The 15,368-nt window shown below is 47.5% G+C and overlaps 1 protein-coding gene across 8 annotated transcripts in view; it reads right to left on the reverse strand.

The window, feature by feature from the left end:
- Nucleotides 1-15,368, reverse strand: part of TCF12 (transcription factor 12) — a 144,863-nt gene that overhangs the window by 112,689 nt on the left and 16,806 nt on the right. For all 8 annotated transcript variants that reach the window (XM_067471198.1, XM_067471196.1, XM_067471197.1 and 5 more), the window contains exons 4-5: nt 2,814-2,887; nt 106-174 (exon numbers count right to left, since the gene is read on the reverse strand). In XM_067471198.1, coding sequence (XP_067327299.1) covers nt 106-174; nt 2,814-2,887 — 143 coding nt within the window. The remainder of the gene's footprint in view (nt 1-105; nt 175-2,813; nt 2,888-15,368) is intronic.

The following is a 15,368-nucleotide window of genomic DNA, read 5'->3' on the forward strand; positions in this document are numbered from 1 at the left end:
ACACACACACACATAAATACATCCTAGCTGTTCCTCTTGGGAAAGAAAAGCTGTTTCACATTTCAGATCAATATGCACGATTCCCGCCCCGCCACCACGTCTCACCTCCTCGTGTTTCAACTTTTCAAGCGCTGTCGAGAGATCGGAGCTTTTCCCAAGGAGGCTGCCGTTCTCCTGCCAACGAGGAAACATTTGGAAAGGTTAGAAATAATTAAAATGTTTGCTGCTCAAAAAACCATGACATGCGCTACTCTTTCATGCACCATCGAATCTAATGCACAACTCTATTTTCAAAACTCTGACACCAAAAAAACATATTTGCTGCTGAATGCCATGCGCAGCAGTAAAAGGTGCGTTCTTGGAAATTTGGCCATTCCAGTTGCTGCAGAATAATTCCACTTTAATTGGTTCAATGCCCTTGGTTTGTGTGTGTGTGTGTGTGTGTGTGTGTGTGTGTCAGGAGGGACTTGAGAAACTGCAAGTCTCTTCTGGTGTGAGAGAATGGACCGTCTGTAAGGCTTTTTTTTTTTTTGGCTGGGGAAAGTGGAAGGTAAAAGGAAGAGGGGCCGACCAAGGGCAAGATGGATGGATGGCATCCTTGAAGTGACTGGACTGACCTTGAAGGAGCTGGGGGTGGTGACAGCCAACAGGGAGCTCTGGCGTGGGCTGGTCCATGAAGTCACAAAGAGTCAGAGACGACTGAACGAATGAACAACAACAACAACAAAGGCTTTTTAACATCTACATGAAACCGCTGGGAAAGGCCATCCAGAGTTTTGGAGTTGGGTGCCAACTCTACGCAGATGACACACAACTCTACTACTCATTTCCACCTAACTCCAAGGAAGCCCCTCGGGTGCTGGACGCGTGCCTGGCCGCTGTGGCTGTCTGGATGAGGAATAAGAAGCTGAAGATCAATCCCGACAAGACAGAGGTCCTCTTGATAGATCTCAAACCAGATTGGGGTTTGTGAACAGTCTTCAAAGGCAGCCCCACACAGAGAGCATTGCAGTAGTCTATACGGGATGTTTACCAGAGAGTGGACTACCATGGCCAAGTCAGACTTCCCAAGGTACAGGCGCAGCTGGTGCACAAGTTTTAACTGTGCAAATGCTCCCCTGGTCACCACCGAAACCTGGCGATCCAGGCTCAGTGATGAGTCCAGGATCACACCCAAGCTGTGAACCTGCGTCTTCAGGGTGACACCGCACCCCGAAACTCTGGATGATCTCCCCCAGCGGCTTCATGTAGATGTTAAACAACATGAGAGACAGTATAGAACTCTGAGGAACCCCACATGACAATGGTTGTGGGGTTGAACAGGTGTCTCCTAATAACACCATCTGGGAACGACCGTCTAGGAAGGACTGGAGCCACTGCAGAACAGTCCCTCCAAGGCCCATTCCCATGAGGCGTCCCAGAAGGATACCGGTAACGGTATCGAAGGCCACTGAGAGGTCGAGCAGAACCAACAGGGACACACTCCCCCTGTCTAGCTCCCGCCGTAGGTCATTGACTAAGGTGACCAAGGCTGTCTCGGTTCCATGTCCCGGTATAAAACCAGACTGTGCTGGATCCAGCTAATCCGTGTCTTCCAAGAATACCTGGAGTTGTGAAGCCACCACACGTTCCAGGACTTTGCCCAAAAAGGGGAGATTGGAAACAGGCCGATAGTTGACGAATTGAGTGGGGTCCAGTAATAATAATAATAATAATAATTATAATAATTATTATTTATTATTATTATCTCCAAAGCTAACCTTGTGCTTAGATAGGGGAGGACCTCTTCTTTCTAACCATAGCAGCTCAGGGTTAGGGTGAAAGATCCCAGGATTTTTTCTACCTTTTGGAGAAAAGTTACCTCCGTAATTAAAGGAAAAGCAAATGGGCTCAGCCTCATGTAAGCCGCACCGAGTCCCTTGGGTAGATGGTAGCGGGGTACAAATAAAGTTATTATTATTATTATCATCATCATCAGGATGTTGTGTGGTTTCTGGCCAGTATAGCCAATGTATTCTAGCAGCTTTTTCTCCTGACATTTCACCTGCATTTCATAGAATCATAGTTAGGGTGAAAGAGCCCAGGATTTTTTCTACCTTTTGGAGAAAAGTTACCTCTGTAATTAAAGGAAAAGGGAATGGGCTCGGCCTCATGTAAGCCGCACCAAGTCCCTTAGGGAGATGGTATCGGGGTACAAATAAAGTTTCATTATTTATTATTCTTATCTCCAAAGCTAACCTTGTGCTTAGATAGGGGAGGACCTCTTCTTTCTAACCATAGCAGCTCAGGGTTAGGGTGAAAGATCCCAGGATTTTTTCTACCTTTTGGAGAAAAGTTACCTCCGTAATTAAAGGAAAAGGGAATGGGCTCGGCCTCATGTAACCCACACCGAGTCCCTTGGGGAGATGGTAGCGGGGTACAAATAAAGTTTCATTATTTATTATTATTATTATCTCCAAAGCTAACCTTGTGCTTAGATAGGGGAGGACCTCTTCTTTCTAACCATAGCAGCTCAGGGTTAGGGTGAAAGATCCCAGGATTTTTTCTACCTTTTGGAGAAAAGTTACCTCCGTAATTAAAGGAAAAGGGAATGGGCTCGGCCTCATGTAACCCACACCGAGTCCCTTAGGGAGATGGTAGCGGGGTACAAATAAAGTTTAATAATAATAATAATAATAACCGGTTTTCTCACAGCTTGTTTTAAGCTCGCTGGAATGTTGCCTTCCCTAAGGGGGGCATCAACCACCACCTTTACCACTTGGCCAACCCCCCTCTAGCTTCCTTGACTTCCTTCCTGACTAGTCCTGACTTACCCTTGTGGCTTCGTAGGAAGGACTGGGTGGTCCGCTTGCTCCCCAAGAGACAGTGCCGCCTCGCTCCTCCATGCCTGGCAACAGAAACAAGAAAGGCAATGCCTTCAGAACAAAATTCAAGGATTGGGGGAAAGGGCAAAGGACAGCATCACGGCGGAGAAGGCAAGGGATCGCCATTCTCTCTCCAAAGAAACCGCAGAGCACTCATCTGGGAATCCCGAGTCTCTCTCCAGATCCTTCAGGAGCAACGTCTACAAGAGAAAGTATCCCTACCTAGCCAGAAAGTGTGAACGCCAGCCCACATCCATATCTCCTTGGAGAATAGGATCCTCTTCTCTAATGTCAATCACATTCCCTTGGGATTTAGCAAGAGATTGCACCAAAGCGGATGCTCTTGGAAGTATGGTCGAAGGCTTGCATGACTGGACTCACTGAGCTGCTGGACCAAGGTAGAGACATCTCCAGCTCATCCCTTGTTTGGGTATCAGTCAGCATGTCCACGACTTAAATCACGAAATAGTTCTCTTACATCTACAGGGACACTAGCTGGAACATCTCAGCAAGCGAGAGTCCAAAAGTGGCAGGCTCAAACCCAGAACCTCAACCAATGGCTGATATCCAATGAGAGACTCCTCCCTGGGCACACAGAAGCATCCTGAGCTCTGAGGATAACCTGGGAAGGAATCCCACTGGAGCATTGCAGCGCACCCAAATCCCTGAGAGGAGTCACTCTGGACCGTGCTCTGACCTACAAGAAGCACTGCCTGAACATCAAGTGAAAAGTGGATGCCAGAAACAATATCATACGAAAGCTGACTGGCACAACCTGGGGATCACAACCAGATACAGTGAAGACATCTGCCCTTGCGCTGTGCTACTCTGCTGCTGAGTACGCATGCCCAGTGTGGAACACATCTCACCACGCTCAAACAGTGGATGTGGCTCTTAATGAGACATGCCGCATTATCACGGGGTGTCTGCGCCTTACACCACTGGAGAAATGACACTGTCTAACCGGTATTGCACCACCTGACATCCGCCGGGAAGTAGCAGCCAATAGTGAAAGGACCAAGGCAGTGACATCTCCAGTTCATCCCTTGTTTGGGGATCAGCCAGCACGTCAACGACTTAAATCACGAAATAGTTTTTGTAAGATCTACAGAGACACTCGCTGGAACACCTCAGCAAGCGAGAGTCCAAAAGTGGCAGGCTCAAACCCAGAATTGATACCAGATGAGAGACTCCCCCCTGGGCACACAGAAGACGGGGCGACGTGGAAGGCGCTGAACAGACTGTGCTCTGGTACCACGAGATGCAGAGCCAACCTCAAGAAATGGGGCCACACAGTGAAGTCCACGACATGCAAGTGCGGAAAAGAGCAAACCACTGACCACCTGCTGCGATGCACCCTGAGCCCTGCCACATGATGCACGATGGAGGACCTCCTTGCGGCAACACCAGAGGCACTCCAAGGGCCAGAGACTGGTCAATGGACATTTAATCAACTACCAAGCTTGCAAAATGTGTGGTTTTTTAGCTGTTTGTTTCGTTCTGTTAGAAATGTAATACAATGGTGTGGTTGCCCCTGGCACAATAAATAAATAATGCCCCAACTCTCTCAAGGAATTCTGCAAGTGCCAAAACAGGACTCTGCAAAAAGGCCAATTTTTCTTCATCTTAAACTCTGTCTATGATATCAATCTACAATATCTGTTTCGAGGATAAAAAACCTCACCCAGACAGCCATTGCTTGAACTCATGCATACCTCCTTCTTCTAAAATCAAGCTCATTTGACTCATGGTGGGCATTCACCTTGAGTGTGGGAGTTGTAGTTCACCTACATACAGAGACTACCATGGACTCCAACAATGATGGATCTGGACCAAACTTGGCACGAATATTCCATATGCCCAAATATGAACACAGATGTAGTTTGGGGGAAATAGACCTTGACATTTGGGAGTTGTAGTTGCTGGGTGAAAAGAAGCAAGGGAGCGGAGGGATGATTTATTGTTGCCACCAATTTGAAAGGAACCAGTATTCAGGAGATTTTACCCCAGTTCCCAATTTTAAAAGAACTGGCCGATTTGCAATGGAGGTTGCCGATTAGGAACCAAATTTACCACCAAGTTGGAAGGGAGGCTGTTCAATTGCACCTCCTCCTTTATTAAGAAAGTAATAACTTAGTAGTAATTACACTGTATATACTGTAGCGTGACTGGAGAGAAGAATGTAGATTTAATTGATTACTTTTCCCTGCGTTTCTGCCACCACGTGAGGTAAGTTGTACTATTGTGAGAAATGGCACTTTGGACACAGAATAGACGGAGCTGAGGCAATCTTCAAATAAAAGTTAACAATTTTATTAAGTACACAGCGTGTGGTTGCAAGACGTAACTTTTCCTTGTTGCACTTGGAATAATACTTGTAACGTTAACAGTTCATTCTTTCAAGTAACACAGCATCTTTCTGACGTAGACCACTTGTTTCAGACAAAGTTTCCATACAGGGATGTTTCCCTTAGTTGATCCTCCCTAGATCAAATACTAAGTAAACTATTCTTTAGCCTCTCCTTAGACTAAAAGAATACCAGGTCTGTTTCACCATTCGGCTGCACTAGCCTGAGAAACTTCCAATAGCCAAACCCAGCTTTTCAAAGCCTCAAAGCTTTGCTTCACAAGTCACTCTGCCACCTTTCCTTTCCTTCTCTCCCAACGCCTAACTCCTCACTCCTCTGAACCTAACTCCTGACTGATTTTTAACTGTTGTTTTTTCAAACTCTCCCCTCTAAGCTCCTCCCACTTCCCTCTCTCCTGCATCGGTCTCCATGGCAACGCATATGGAGGACTCCTCTGACTTTAGGCCGCTCCAGCATTACTGCAGCCAATCCAAACACAAATACAGTTAAAATCATACAATTTATAATCAACTCCTACACTGGGATTTATAGTTCACCTACAATCAAAGAGTGTTCTGAACCCCACCAACGACAAAATTGGGCCAAACTTCCCACACAGAATCCCCCATGACTAACAGAAAATACTCAAGGCCATCCAGTCCAACTCCCTTCCAAAGGGCAAGAAAACATAATCAAAGCCCTCCTGACAAAGAGCCATCCAGCCATAGATAGATAGATAGATATGATTCACACACAGAGGGAGATATAGTATCATAGATTTGAAAGGGACCCCTGAAGATGGACAATTATATGTTGCATGTTCCCGAGTAGGCAGACCAGACACTCTCCACATCAACACTAACAAAGAGACAACAAGAAATACTGTTTACCCACAAGCAGAAAGGAATTATTGTGCTGTTGCGCGCTGGACCTATAGCAATTCACTTTTGAACAGGATGTGCTCTTTGTGCCCAGCGGGAAGCCGGGGTGCCTCGGCTGAGAGGCTCTAAGGATTTTCCGATACAAAACCTAAAAGGTTTGATGGGTCATTGGCCGTATAATTGCAAACCAAAGGAAGCCACCTTATTGCAAAATGCATGGAATTTTAGAATACATGCAAACACTCAAAGACAGAAGAGGAAGTTGGAGCTCCTGGTACAGCCGTACCAGCGCAATTACATATATTAGAAACCAACACTTCCTCATTACTTTATTTTCCAGATCAACACACTGGGCCACAGCAACGTGTGGCAGGGGACAGCTAGTCAGATATAGATATGCGAGAGACAAGACAAGAAGACAACTCTAATAGAAGACAAAACCAGTACTAACAATGCTATTCGGGGTAAAATCAGTAATGAAAGGTACTAACACTCCCTGTCCCACTTTTCAATTTCCCACACACATCCTTTTTTTAAAAATACACTCCCCCCCCCCCCCCCATCCCTTTAGAATCCTAGAATCCTAGAGTGGGAAGAGACCTCCTGGGCCATCATCCAGTCCAACCCCATTCTGCCAAGAAGCAGGAATATTGCATTCAAAGCACCCCTGACAGATGGCCATCCAGCCTCTGTTTAAAAGCTTGCAAAGAAGGAGCCTCCACCACACTCTGGGGCAGAGAGTTCCACTGCTGAACGGCTCTCACAGTCAGGAAGTTCTTCCTCATGTTCAGGTGGAATCTCCTTCCTTGTAGTTTGAAGCCATTGAAGACAGGAAGTTCTTTCTAACCATAGCAGCTCAGGGTTAGGGTGAAAGATCCCAGGATTTTTTCTACCTTTTGGAGAAAAGTTACCTCAGTAATTGAAGGAAAGGGGAAAGAAAGAACATCTCTAAGGTTTCCCAAATTGACTGTTTGTGTTGTAACTTTATCAAGCTGCGCCAAGTCAGCCAAGGACTTTGGAAATAAACATTTTGTTGATGTTCATATCTTGACTGGCATCAGTTGCTGGAAGTCATAGAATCCTAGAATCCTAGAGTTGGGAGAGACCTCCTGGGCCATCATCCAGTCCAACCCCATTCTGCCAAGAAGCAGGAATATTGCATTCAAAGCACCCCTGACAGATGGCCATCCAGCCTCTGTTTCAAAGCTTCCAAAGAAGGAGCCTCCACCACACTCCCTCCGGGGCAGAGAGTTCCACTGCTGAACGGCTCTCCCAGTCAGGAAGTTCTTCCTCATGTTCAGGCGGAATCTCCTCTCTTGTAGTTTGAAGCCATTGTTCCCTTGCGTCCTAGTCTCCAGGGAAGCAGAAAGGAAGCTTACTCCCTCATCCTCCCTGTGGCTTCCTCTCACATATTTATACATGGCCCTCATCATATCTCCTCTCAGCCTTCTCTTCTTCAGCTAAACATGCCCAGCTCCTTAAGCCGCTCCTCATAGGGCTTGTTCTCCAGACCCTTGATCTGCTCCCTCCTCCCTGTGGCTTCCTCTCACATATTTATACATGGCCCTCATCATATCTCCTCTCAGCCTTCTCTTCTTCAGGCTAAACATGCCCAGCTCCTTAAGCCGCTCCTCATAGGGCTTGTTCGCCAGACCCCTGATCTGCTCCCTCCTCCCTGTGGCTTCCTCTCACATATTTATCCATGCCATGGCTATCATATCCCCTCTCAGCCTTCTCTTCTTCAGACTAAACACGTCCAGCTCCTTAAGCCTCTCCTCATGGGGCTTGTTCTCCAGACCCTTGATCATTTGAGTCGCCCTCCTCTGGACACATTCCAGCTTGTCAACATCTCTCTTGAATTGTGGTGCCCAGAATTGGACACAATATTCCAGGTAAAGTGGTCTAACCAAGGCGGAATAGAGCATGGGGAGCAGGACTTCCCTAGATCTAGGCACTAGGCTCCTCTTGATGTAGGCCAACATCCCATTGGATTTTTTTGCCGCCACATCTCATTCCTGGCTCATGTTCCCCTTCCTCCCCACGAGGACTCCAAGATCTTTTCCACACGTCCTGCTCTCGAGCCAGGCCTCCTCGTCCCCCATTCTGTCTCTTTGCATTTCGTTTTTCCTGCCTGAGTTGAGTCTCTTGCATTAGACCCTGTTGAACTTCATTTTGTTAGTTTTGGCCCATCATCTCTCTAATCTGTCAAGGACTCCAAGATCTTTTCCCCACGTACTGTTCTCGAGCCAGGCCTCCTCGTCCCCCATTCTGTCTCTTTGCATTTCATTTTTCCTGCCTAAGTGGAGTCTCTTGCATTTGTCCCTGTTGAACTTCATTGTGTTAGTTTTGGCCCATCATCTCTCTCATCTGTCAAGGACTCCAAGATGTTTTCCACACGTCCTGCTCTCGAGCCAGCCCTCCTCGTCCCTCATTCTGTCTCTTTGCATTTCATTTTTCCTGCCTAAGTGGAGTCTCTTGCATTTGTCCCTGTTGAACTTCATTGTGTTAGTTTTGGCCCATCATCTCTCTAATCTGTCAAGGACTCCAAGATCTTTTCCCCACGTCCTGCTCTCGAGCCAGGCCTCATTGCCCCCCATTCTGTCTCTTTGCATTTCGTTTTTCCTGCCTAAGTGGAGTATCTTGCATTTGTCCTTGTTGAACTTCATTTTGCTAGTTTTGGCCAATTTCTCTAATCTGTCGAGATCCCTTTGACTCCTGCTCCTGTCCTCTGGAGTATTGACTATCCCTCCCAATTTGGTGTTGTCTGCAAACTTGATGATCCTGCCTTCTAGCCCTTCATCTAAGTCAGGAATGAAGATCCCAGGACGGAGGAAATGTCCCAGGGATGGATGCAATGGGTGTGTGTTGCTTTGCTCCTTCACCCTGAGCCACTTCTGATGGGACAGGAGCGGAACTACACCTCACACGGACCATTGCGTGTGATCGCAAGCAAGGCTCTCCTTCCTATCCCCCCAAGAAGTCTGCCCAGGCATCATGCTACACCTTCCTCTCCATTGGGGGGAATCTTACTTGCTGATTCTGTTTCATGGAGTCCTTCTATATCATCCCAGACGCTTGGGTACAGTTCTTCCCTGCAAGCAGATGGAGACAGCAACAAACACAATTTTTTAATGGCATCATCCCCTTGGGCACGGGGAAGTCACAGCCTCAAAATACTACGTCTTCCAAGAAAAGTTAGGGAAAAAAGGGTTATACTACTTGTATAAGTGCTTCAGCCTCAAGAGATAGAAAAACAGTTAATACAGACAGAGGCAATCAAATCCCCACGAGAGCTAAGCATCATTGGGCTCTTGCAGGTTTTTCTGGGCTGTGTGGCCATGTTCTAGAGGCATTCTCTCCTTACGTTTCGCCTGCATCTCTGGCAAGCACCCTCAGAGGTAGTGAGGTCTGTCGGAACGAGGAAAAGGGGTTTATACATCTGTGGAATGACCAGGGTGGGACAAAGGACTCTTGTCTGCTGGAGCTAAGTGTGAATGAGTTGTTGTAGGTTTTTTCTGGGCTATAGGGCCATGTTCTAGAGGCATTCTCTCCTGACGTTTCGCCTGCATCTGTGGCAAGCATCCTCAGAGGTAGTGAGGTCTGTTGGAACGAGGAAAAGGGGTTTATACATCTGTGGAATGACCAGGGTGGGACAAAGGACTCTTGTCTGCTGGAGCTAGGGGTGAATGTTTCAACTGACCTCCTTGATTAGCATTTAATGGCCTGACAGTGCCTCTAGCATTCTCTCCTGACGTTTCGCCTGCATCTATGGCGAGCATCCTCAGAGGTAGTGAGGTCTGCTGGAACTAGGAAAAAGGGTTGATATATCTGTGGAATGACCAGGGTGGGACAAAGGACTCTTGTCTGCTGGAGCTAGGGGTGAATGTTTCAACTGACCTCCTTGATTAGCATTTGATGGCCTGGCAGTGCCTCTAGCATTCTCTCCTGACGTTTCGCCTGCATCTATGGCGAGCATCCTCAGAGGTAGTGAGGTCTGTTGGAACTAGGAAAAGGGGTTTATATATCTGTAGAATGACCAGGGTGGGACAAAGGACTCTTGTCTGCTGGAGCTAGGGGTGAATGTTTCAACTGACCTCCTTGATTAGCATTTGATGGCCTGGCAGTGCCTCTAGCATTCTCTCCTGACGTTTCTCCTGCATCTATGGCAAGCATCCTCAGAGGTAGTGAGGTCTGTTGGAACTCAGAAAAGGGTTGATATATCTGTGGAATGACCAGGGTGGGACAACGGACTCTTGTCTGCTGGAGCTAGGGGGGAATGTTTCAACTGACCACCTTGATTAGCATATAATGGCCTGACAGCGCCTGGGGCAAACTTTTGTTGAGAGGTGATTAGATGTCCTTGTTTAATGTTTTGTCAAAGGCTTTCACGGCTGGAATCAGTGGGTTGTTGTAGTTTTTTCGGGCTATATGGCCATGTTCTAGAGGCATTTTCTCCTGACGTTTCGCCTGCATCTACGGCAAGCATCCTCAGAGGTAGTGAGGTCTGTTGGAAACTAGGAAAAGGGGTTAATGTATCTGTGGAATGACCAGGGTGAAACAAAGGACTCTTGTCTGCTGGACCTAGGTGTGAATGTCTCAACTGGCCACCTAGCTCCAGCAGAAACATTAAACAAGGACTTCTAACCACCTCTCAACAATAGTTTGCTCCAGGCACTGCCAGGCCATTATATGATTCTATGAAGTGCAACTGCAGGCCAGGATGTAGTCGGATTGGGAGCTTTCTCTAGGAAAAAAACAAGCCAAGGGAAAGAAACGATGTCTTGCTCTGTGGATGGAGGGCAACCCCAATCCCGCTGTCACCATGCATCCGTCAGCCTTTGACTCGCCCCAGGACTCCGGGCCATTTGTGCAACTTGAACAAACACTCCAGACTTCACAGGCCCAAAGCTCACTTTACTCTGAGTTTTGGGTCTGTCTGGCCACTTGCAAGCTGCATTCTCTCCTGACATTTTGCCTGCCATCTCTGGCTAATGACATCTTTGGAGGTCTGTTGGCAATGAAGCAAGTGGAGTGTGGACATACCGGTGGAATCATGTCCAGGGCACGAGAAAGAATCCTGGTCTCTTTAAAGCACATGTGAATGGTGCAATTAGTCATGGAAACCTAGAATCCTAGAGTGGGAAGAGACCTCCTGGGACATCCAGTCCACCCCCATTCTGCCAAGAAGCAGGAATATTGCATTCAAAGCACCCCTGACAGATGGCCAGCCAGCCTCTGCTTAATAATAATAATAATAAAAATAATAGTAATATCAATAATAATAACAGAATCCTAGAGTGGGAAGAGACCTCATGGGCCTTTATCCAGTCCAACCCCATTCTGCCAAGAAGCAGGAATATTGCATTCAAATCACCCCTCACAGATGGCCATCCAAAGAAGGAGCCTCCACCACACCCCGGGGCAGAGAGTTCCACAGCTGAACGGCTCTCACAGTCAGGAAGTTATAGAATCCTAGAATCCTCGAGTTGGAAGACACCTCCTGGGCCATCATCCAGTCCGACCCCATTCTGCAAGGAAGCAGGAATATTGCATTCAAAGCACCCCTGACAGATGGCCATCCAACCTCTGAGACTTAAAAAGCCCCAAAAAACTAAAAGATGGAAAGCTAAATGACAATACAAAAAAAAAGGGAAAAAAGAGGGAGGGAAGGGGAGAAAAGAAAGAAAGAAAAGAAAGAGGGAGAGAGGGAAAGAAACAAGGAAAGGGAGAAGGAAGCATGGAAGCAAAGAGAGAAGGAAGGGAGGAAGGAAGGAAGGAGGTAGAGAAAGAAGAAAGGAGAGAAAGAGGGAGGCAAAGAAAAAGAGGGAAGGAAGGAAAGTTAGAGAGGAAGGAAGGAAGGAAGGAAGGAAGGAAGGAAGAAGGAAAGAGAAAGAAAGAAAGAAAGAAAAGAAAGGGAGAGAGAGAAAGAAACAAGGAAGGAGAAGGAAGCATGGAAGCAAAGCGAGAAGGAAGGAAGGAAGGAAGGAAGGAAGGAGGTAGAGAAAGAAGAAAGGAGAGAAAGAGGGAGGCAAAGAAAAAGAGGGAAGGAAGGAAAGTTAGAGAGGAAGGAAGGAAGGAAGGAAGGAGGAAAGAGAAAGAAAGAAAGAAAAGAAGAGGGAGAGAGAGAGAAAAACAAGGAAGGAGAAGGAAGCATGGAAGCAAAAAGAGAAGGAAGGAAGGAAGGAGGTAGAGAAAGAAGAAAGGAGAGAAAGAGGGAGGCAAAGAAAAAGAGGGAAGGAAGGAAAGTTAGAGAGGAAGGAAGGTCCAGAGTGACTCCCAGGGATTTGGGGGCGCTGCAATGCTCCAGTGGGATTCCTTCCTTCCCAGGTAGCAATCCTCAGAGCTCGGGATGCTTGTCTGTTCTTAAGGTGAAAGGCACATGTCTGTGTTTTAGATGGATTAGGGATCAGTTGGTTTTCCCTGTAATAGGCAGTAAGAGCACCTAGAGCTTCAGAGAGCTTATGTTCAACCATCTCAAAGCTCCCTGCTTGAGCAGTAATGGCACGATCATCAGCATAGATGAAGCCCTCTGTCCCTTCTGGCAGTGGCTGGTCATTTGTGTAGATGTTGAACATGGATGGAGCAAGCACGCTCCCCTGAGGCAGGCCGTTCTTCTGTTCCCGCCATCTGCTTCTCTGGCCCTGGAACTCAACAAAGAAGCTCCTGTTTTGTAGCAGGTTTCCTATGAGGCGGGTGAGATGGTCGTCCTTTGTGATACTATACATTTTTCTCAGGAGGAGGCAGTGATGGTTCACAGTCTCATAGGCTGCGGACAGGTCTATGAAGACAGCTCCTGTGATCTGCTGCCTTCCAAAGCCATCTTCTATGGGCTGAGTCAGGTTCAGCACTTGCGATGTGCAGCTTCTGCCTTTCCTGAAGGAATCAGACAGGGGTCTATTTTTTCCGTAATTCTATGCAAAATAAGTCTCTCCAGAACTTTGTAAAGATGGCATAACAGGGAGATTGGTTTATAGCTTTTTGCAAGGGCAAATGTCTTCACTGTATCTGGTTGTGACCCCCAGGTTGTGCCAGTCAGCTTTCGTATGATGTTATTTGAATGCTATATTCCTGTTTCTTGGCAGAATGGGGTTGGACTGGATGGCCCATGAGGTCTCTTCCAACTCTTTGATTCTATGATGGTCTTTGACACCCCCTTGTGACCCCACCGGGGGTCCCAAGCCCAAGGTGGAGAAGCACTGCTCGAAGGTCCCATTTGCCGGAGAGAGAACAGCTGATTCGTTCCAAACATCCCTTCTAGGGATCATCCAAACCTGCCGCTCGATTTCTTAATACTTAGTACAAAGCTCCCAACTCTCCCTTGCCGACTCTCTTTCCTCCTGCGGCCAAAACACATTCTGTCCCAAAAAAGCGATGACGGAATCTCCAGACAAACCGTGACCATCTCTGCGATGATTAGATCATTGCCACCGGCAAGACAATGGGACACGTCTCCAACTGTCAACATGGATTCTGTCTATTAATTTCAAGCAGCCTCAACGGGCGAAGCTGTTTTCCACAAGAAAGTGATCTGGGAATATTTTTTCCCACCTGACCGAGAAGCCGGGCGTTGCATTCGTTCCGCCGCCAAGATTTATTGATTGATTTATTTATTTCGGTTTCTTCTGCCCCGCCCTTCTCACCCCGAAGGGGACTCAGGGCGGCTTACAAAGGCACAATTCGATGCCAGCATCACAGAACAGTAGTAACACAAAATAACATCAATTACACAGTTGAACAGTTAAACAACAATTCCTGCATTACAGCCCTAAAACCAATAAAACCAATAAAACAATACAAACCCAATTACTCCTCATAGACGGTCAACGTTCGCCATCTCATAGTCCAGTTTCCAATTCCACATTGTCAGTCCTGTCAGTCCTAATCGTCTGATTGTCCTCATCTAGTTGTCAGATTGCCCGAAGGCCTGGTCCCACAACCACGTCTTTACTTTCCTCCTGAAGGAGAGGAGGGATGTTGATGCCCAAATTTCTCCCGGGAGTGAATTCCACAGGTGAGGGGCCACCACCGAGAAGGCTCTGCTCCTCGTCCCCACCAGCCTCACTTGTGATAGCGGTGGGGTCGAGAGCAGCCCCCCCCCCCCCCCCAGATGATCTCAAACTCCGGGGTGGGACGTAGAGGGAGATGCGTTCGGACAGATACGCTGGACCGGAACCGTATAGGGTTTTGTAGGTCAAAACCAACACCTTGAATTGTGCTCGGAACTGAACGGGCAGCCAGTGGAGCTGACACAGCAGGGGGGTGGTGTGCTCCCTGGTGGTGTGACCCCAGGTCTCGGCGGTGGCCGGGAGAGCTTTTGCACAATTAAAACTTGTGCGCCAGCTGCGCCCGTACCTTGGGAAGTCGGATCTGGCCACGGTGGTCCACGCTCTTGTCACATCCCGGTTAGATTACTGCAACGCACTCTACGTGGGGTTGCCTTTGAAGACTGCTCGGAAACTACAATTAGTCCAGCGAGAGGCAGCCAGATTGCTCACCGGAGCGTCATACAGGGAGCATACCACCCCCCTGTTGTGTCAGCTCCACTGGCTGCCGATCCAATTCCGAGCACAATTCAAGGTGCTGGTTTTGACCTATAAAACCCTACACGGTTCTGGCCCAGTGTATCTGTCCGAACGGATCTCCCTCTATGTCCCACCCCGGAGCCTAAGATCTTCTGGAGAGGTCCTGCTCTCGACTCTGCCTCTATCACAGGTGAGATTGGCGGGGACGAGAAGCAGGGCCTTTTTGGTGGTGGCCCCCCGCCTGTGGAACTCACTCCCCGGGGAAATTAGATCTGCAACATCGCTCCTTTCTTTTAGGAAAAAACTAAAAACATGGATCTGGGACCAGGCATTTGGTCAGGCGGGCAGATAAAGAGAGAACTTTATGGATGGCTAGGAAATGACTAACGGACTGGACATGAGGAACTCTGGAAACGAAACGCTGACTATAAGAATGTTTTTATATGATATTTTATATAATATGTTGGGCACCGGTTGCTGATGTTTTTAACTGTGATGATCGTTTTAATTATATTTCTGTATATTTGTTTTTGTATATTTTTGTATACTATGTGTGGTGTATAAAGGCATCGAATTCCTGCCTTCTTTGTAAGCCGCCCTGAGTCCCCCTCCGGGGGTTGAGAAGGGCGGGGTAAAAGTACCAGAAATAAATAAATAAATAAATGACGCTCCGGTGAGTAATCTGGCTGCCGCTCGCTGGACCAGTTGAAGTTTCCGAACAGTCTTCAAGGGCAACCCCACGTAGAGTGCGTT

This window comes from Anolis sagrei, chromosome 9, assembly GCF_037176765.1.
Source record: "Anolis sagrei isolate rAnoSag1 chromosome 9, rAnoSag1.mat, whole genome shotgun sequence".
Classification (NCBI taxonomy): Eukaryota; Metazoa; Chordata; class Lepidosauria; order Squamata; family Dactyloidae; genus Anolis; species Anolis sagrei.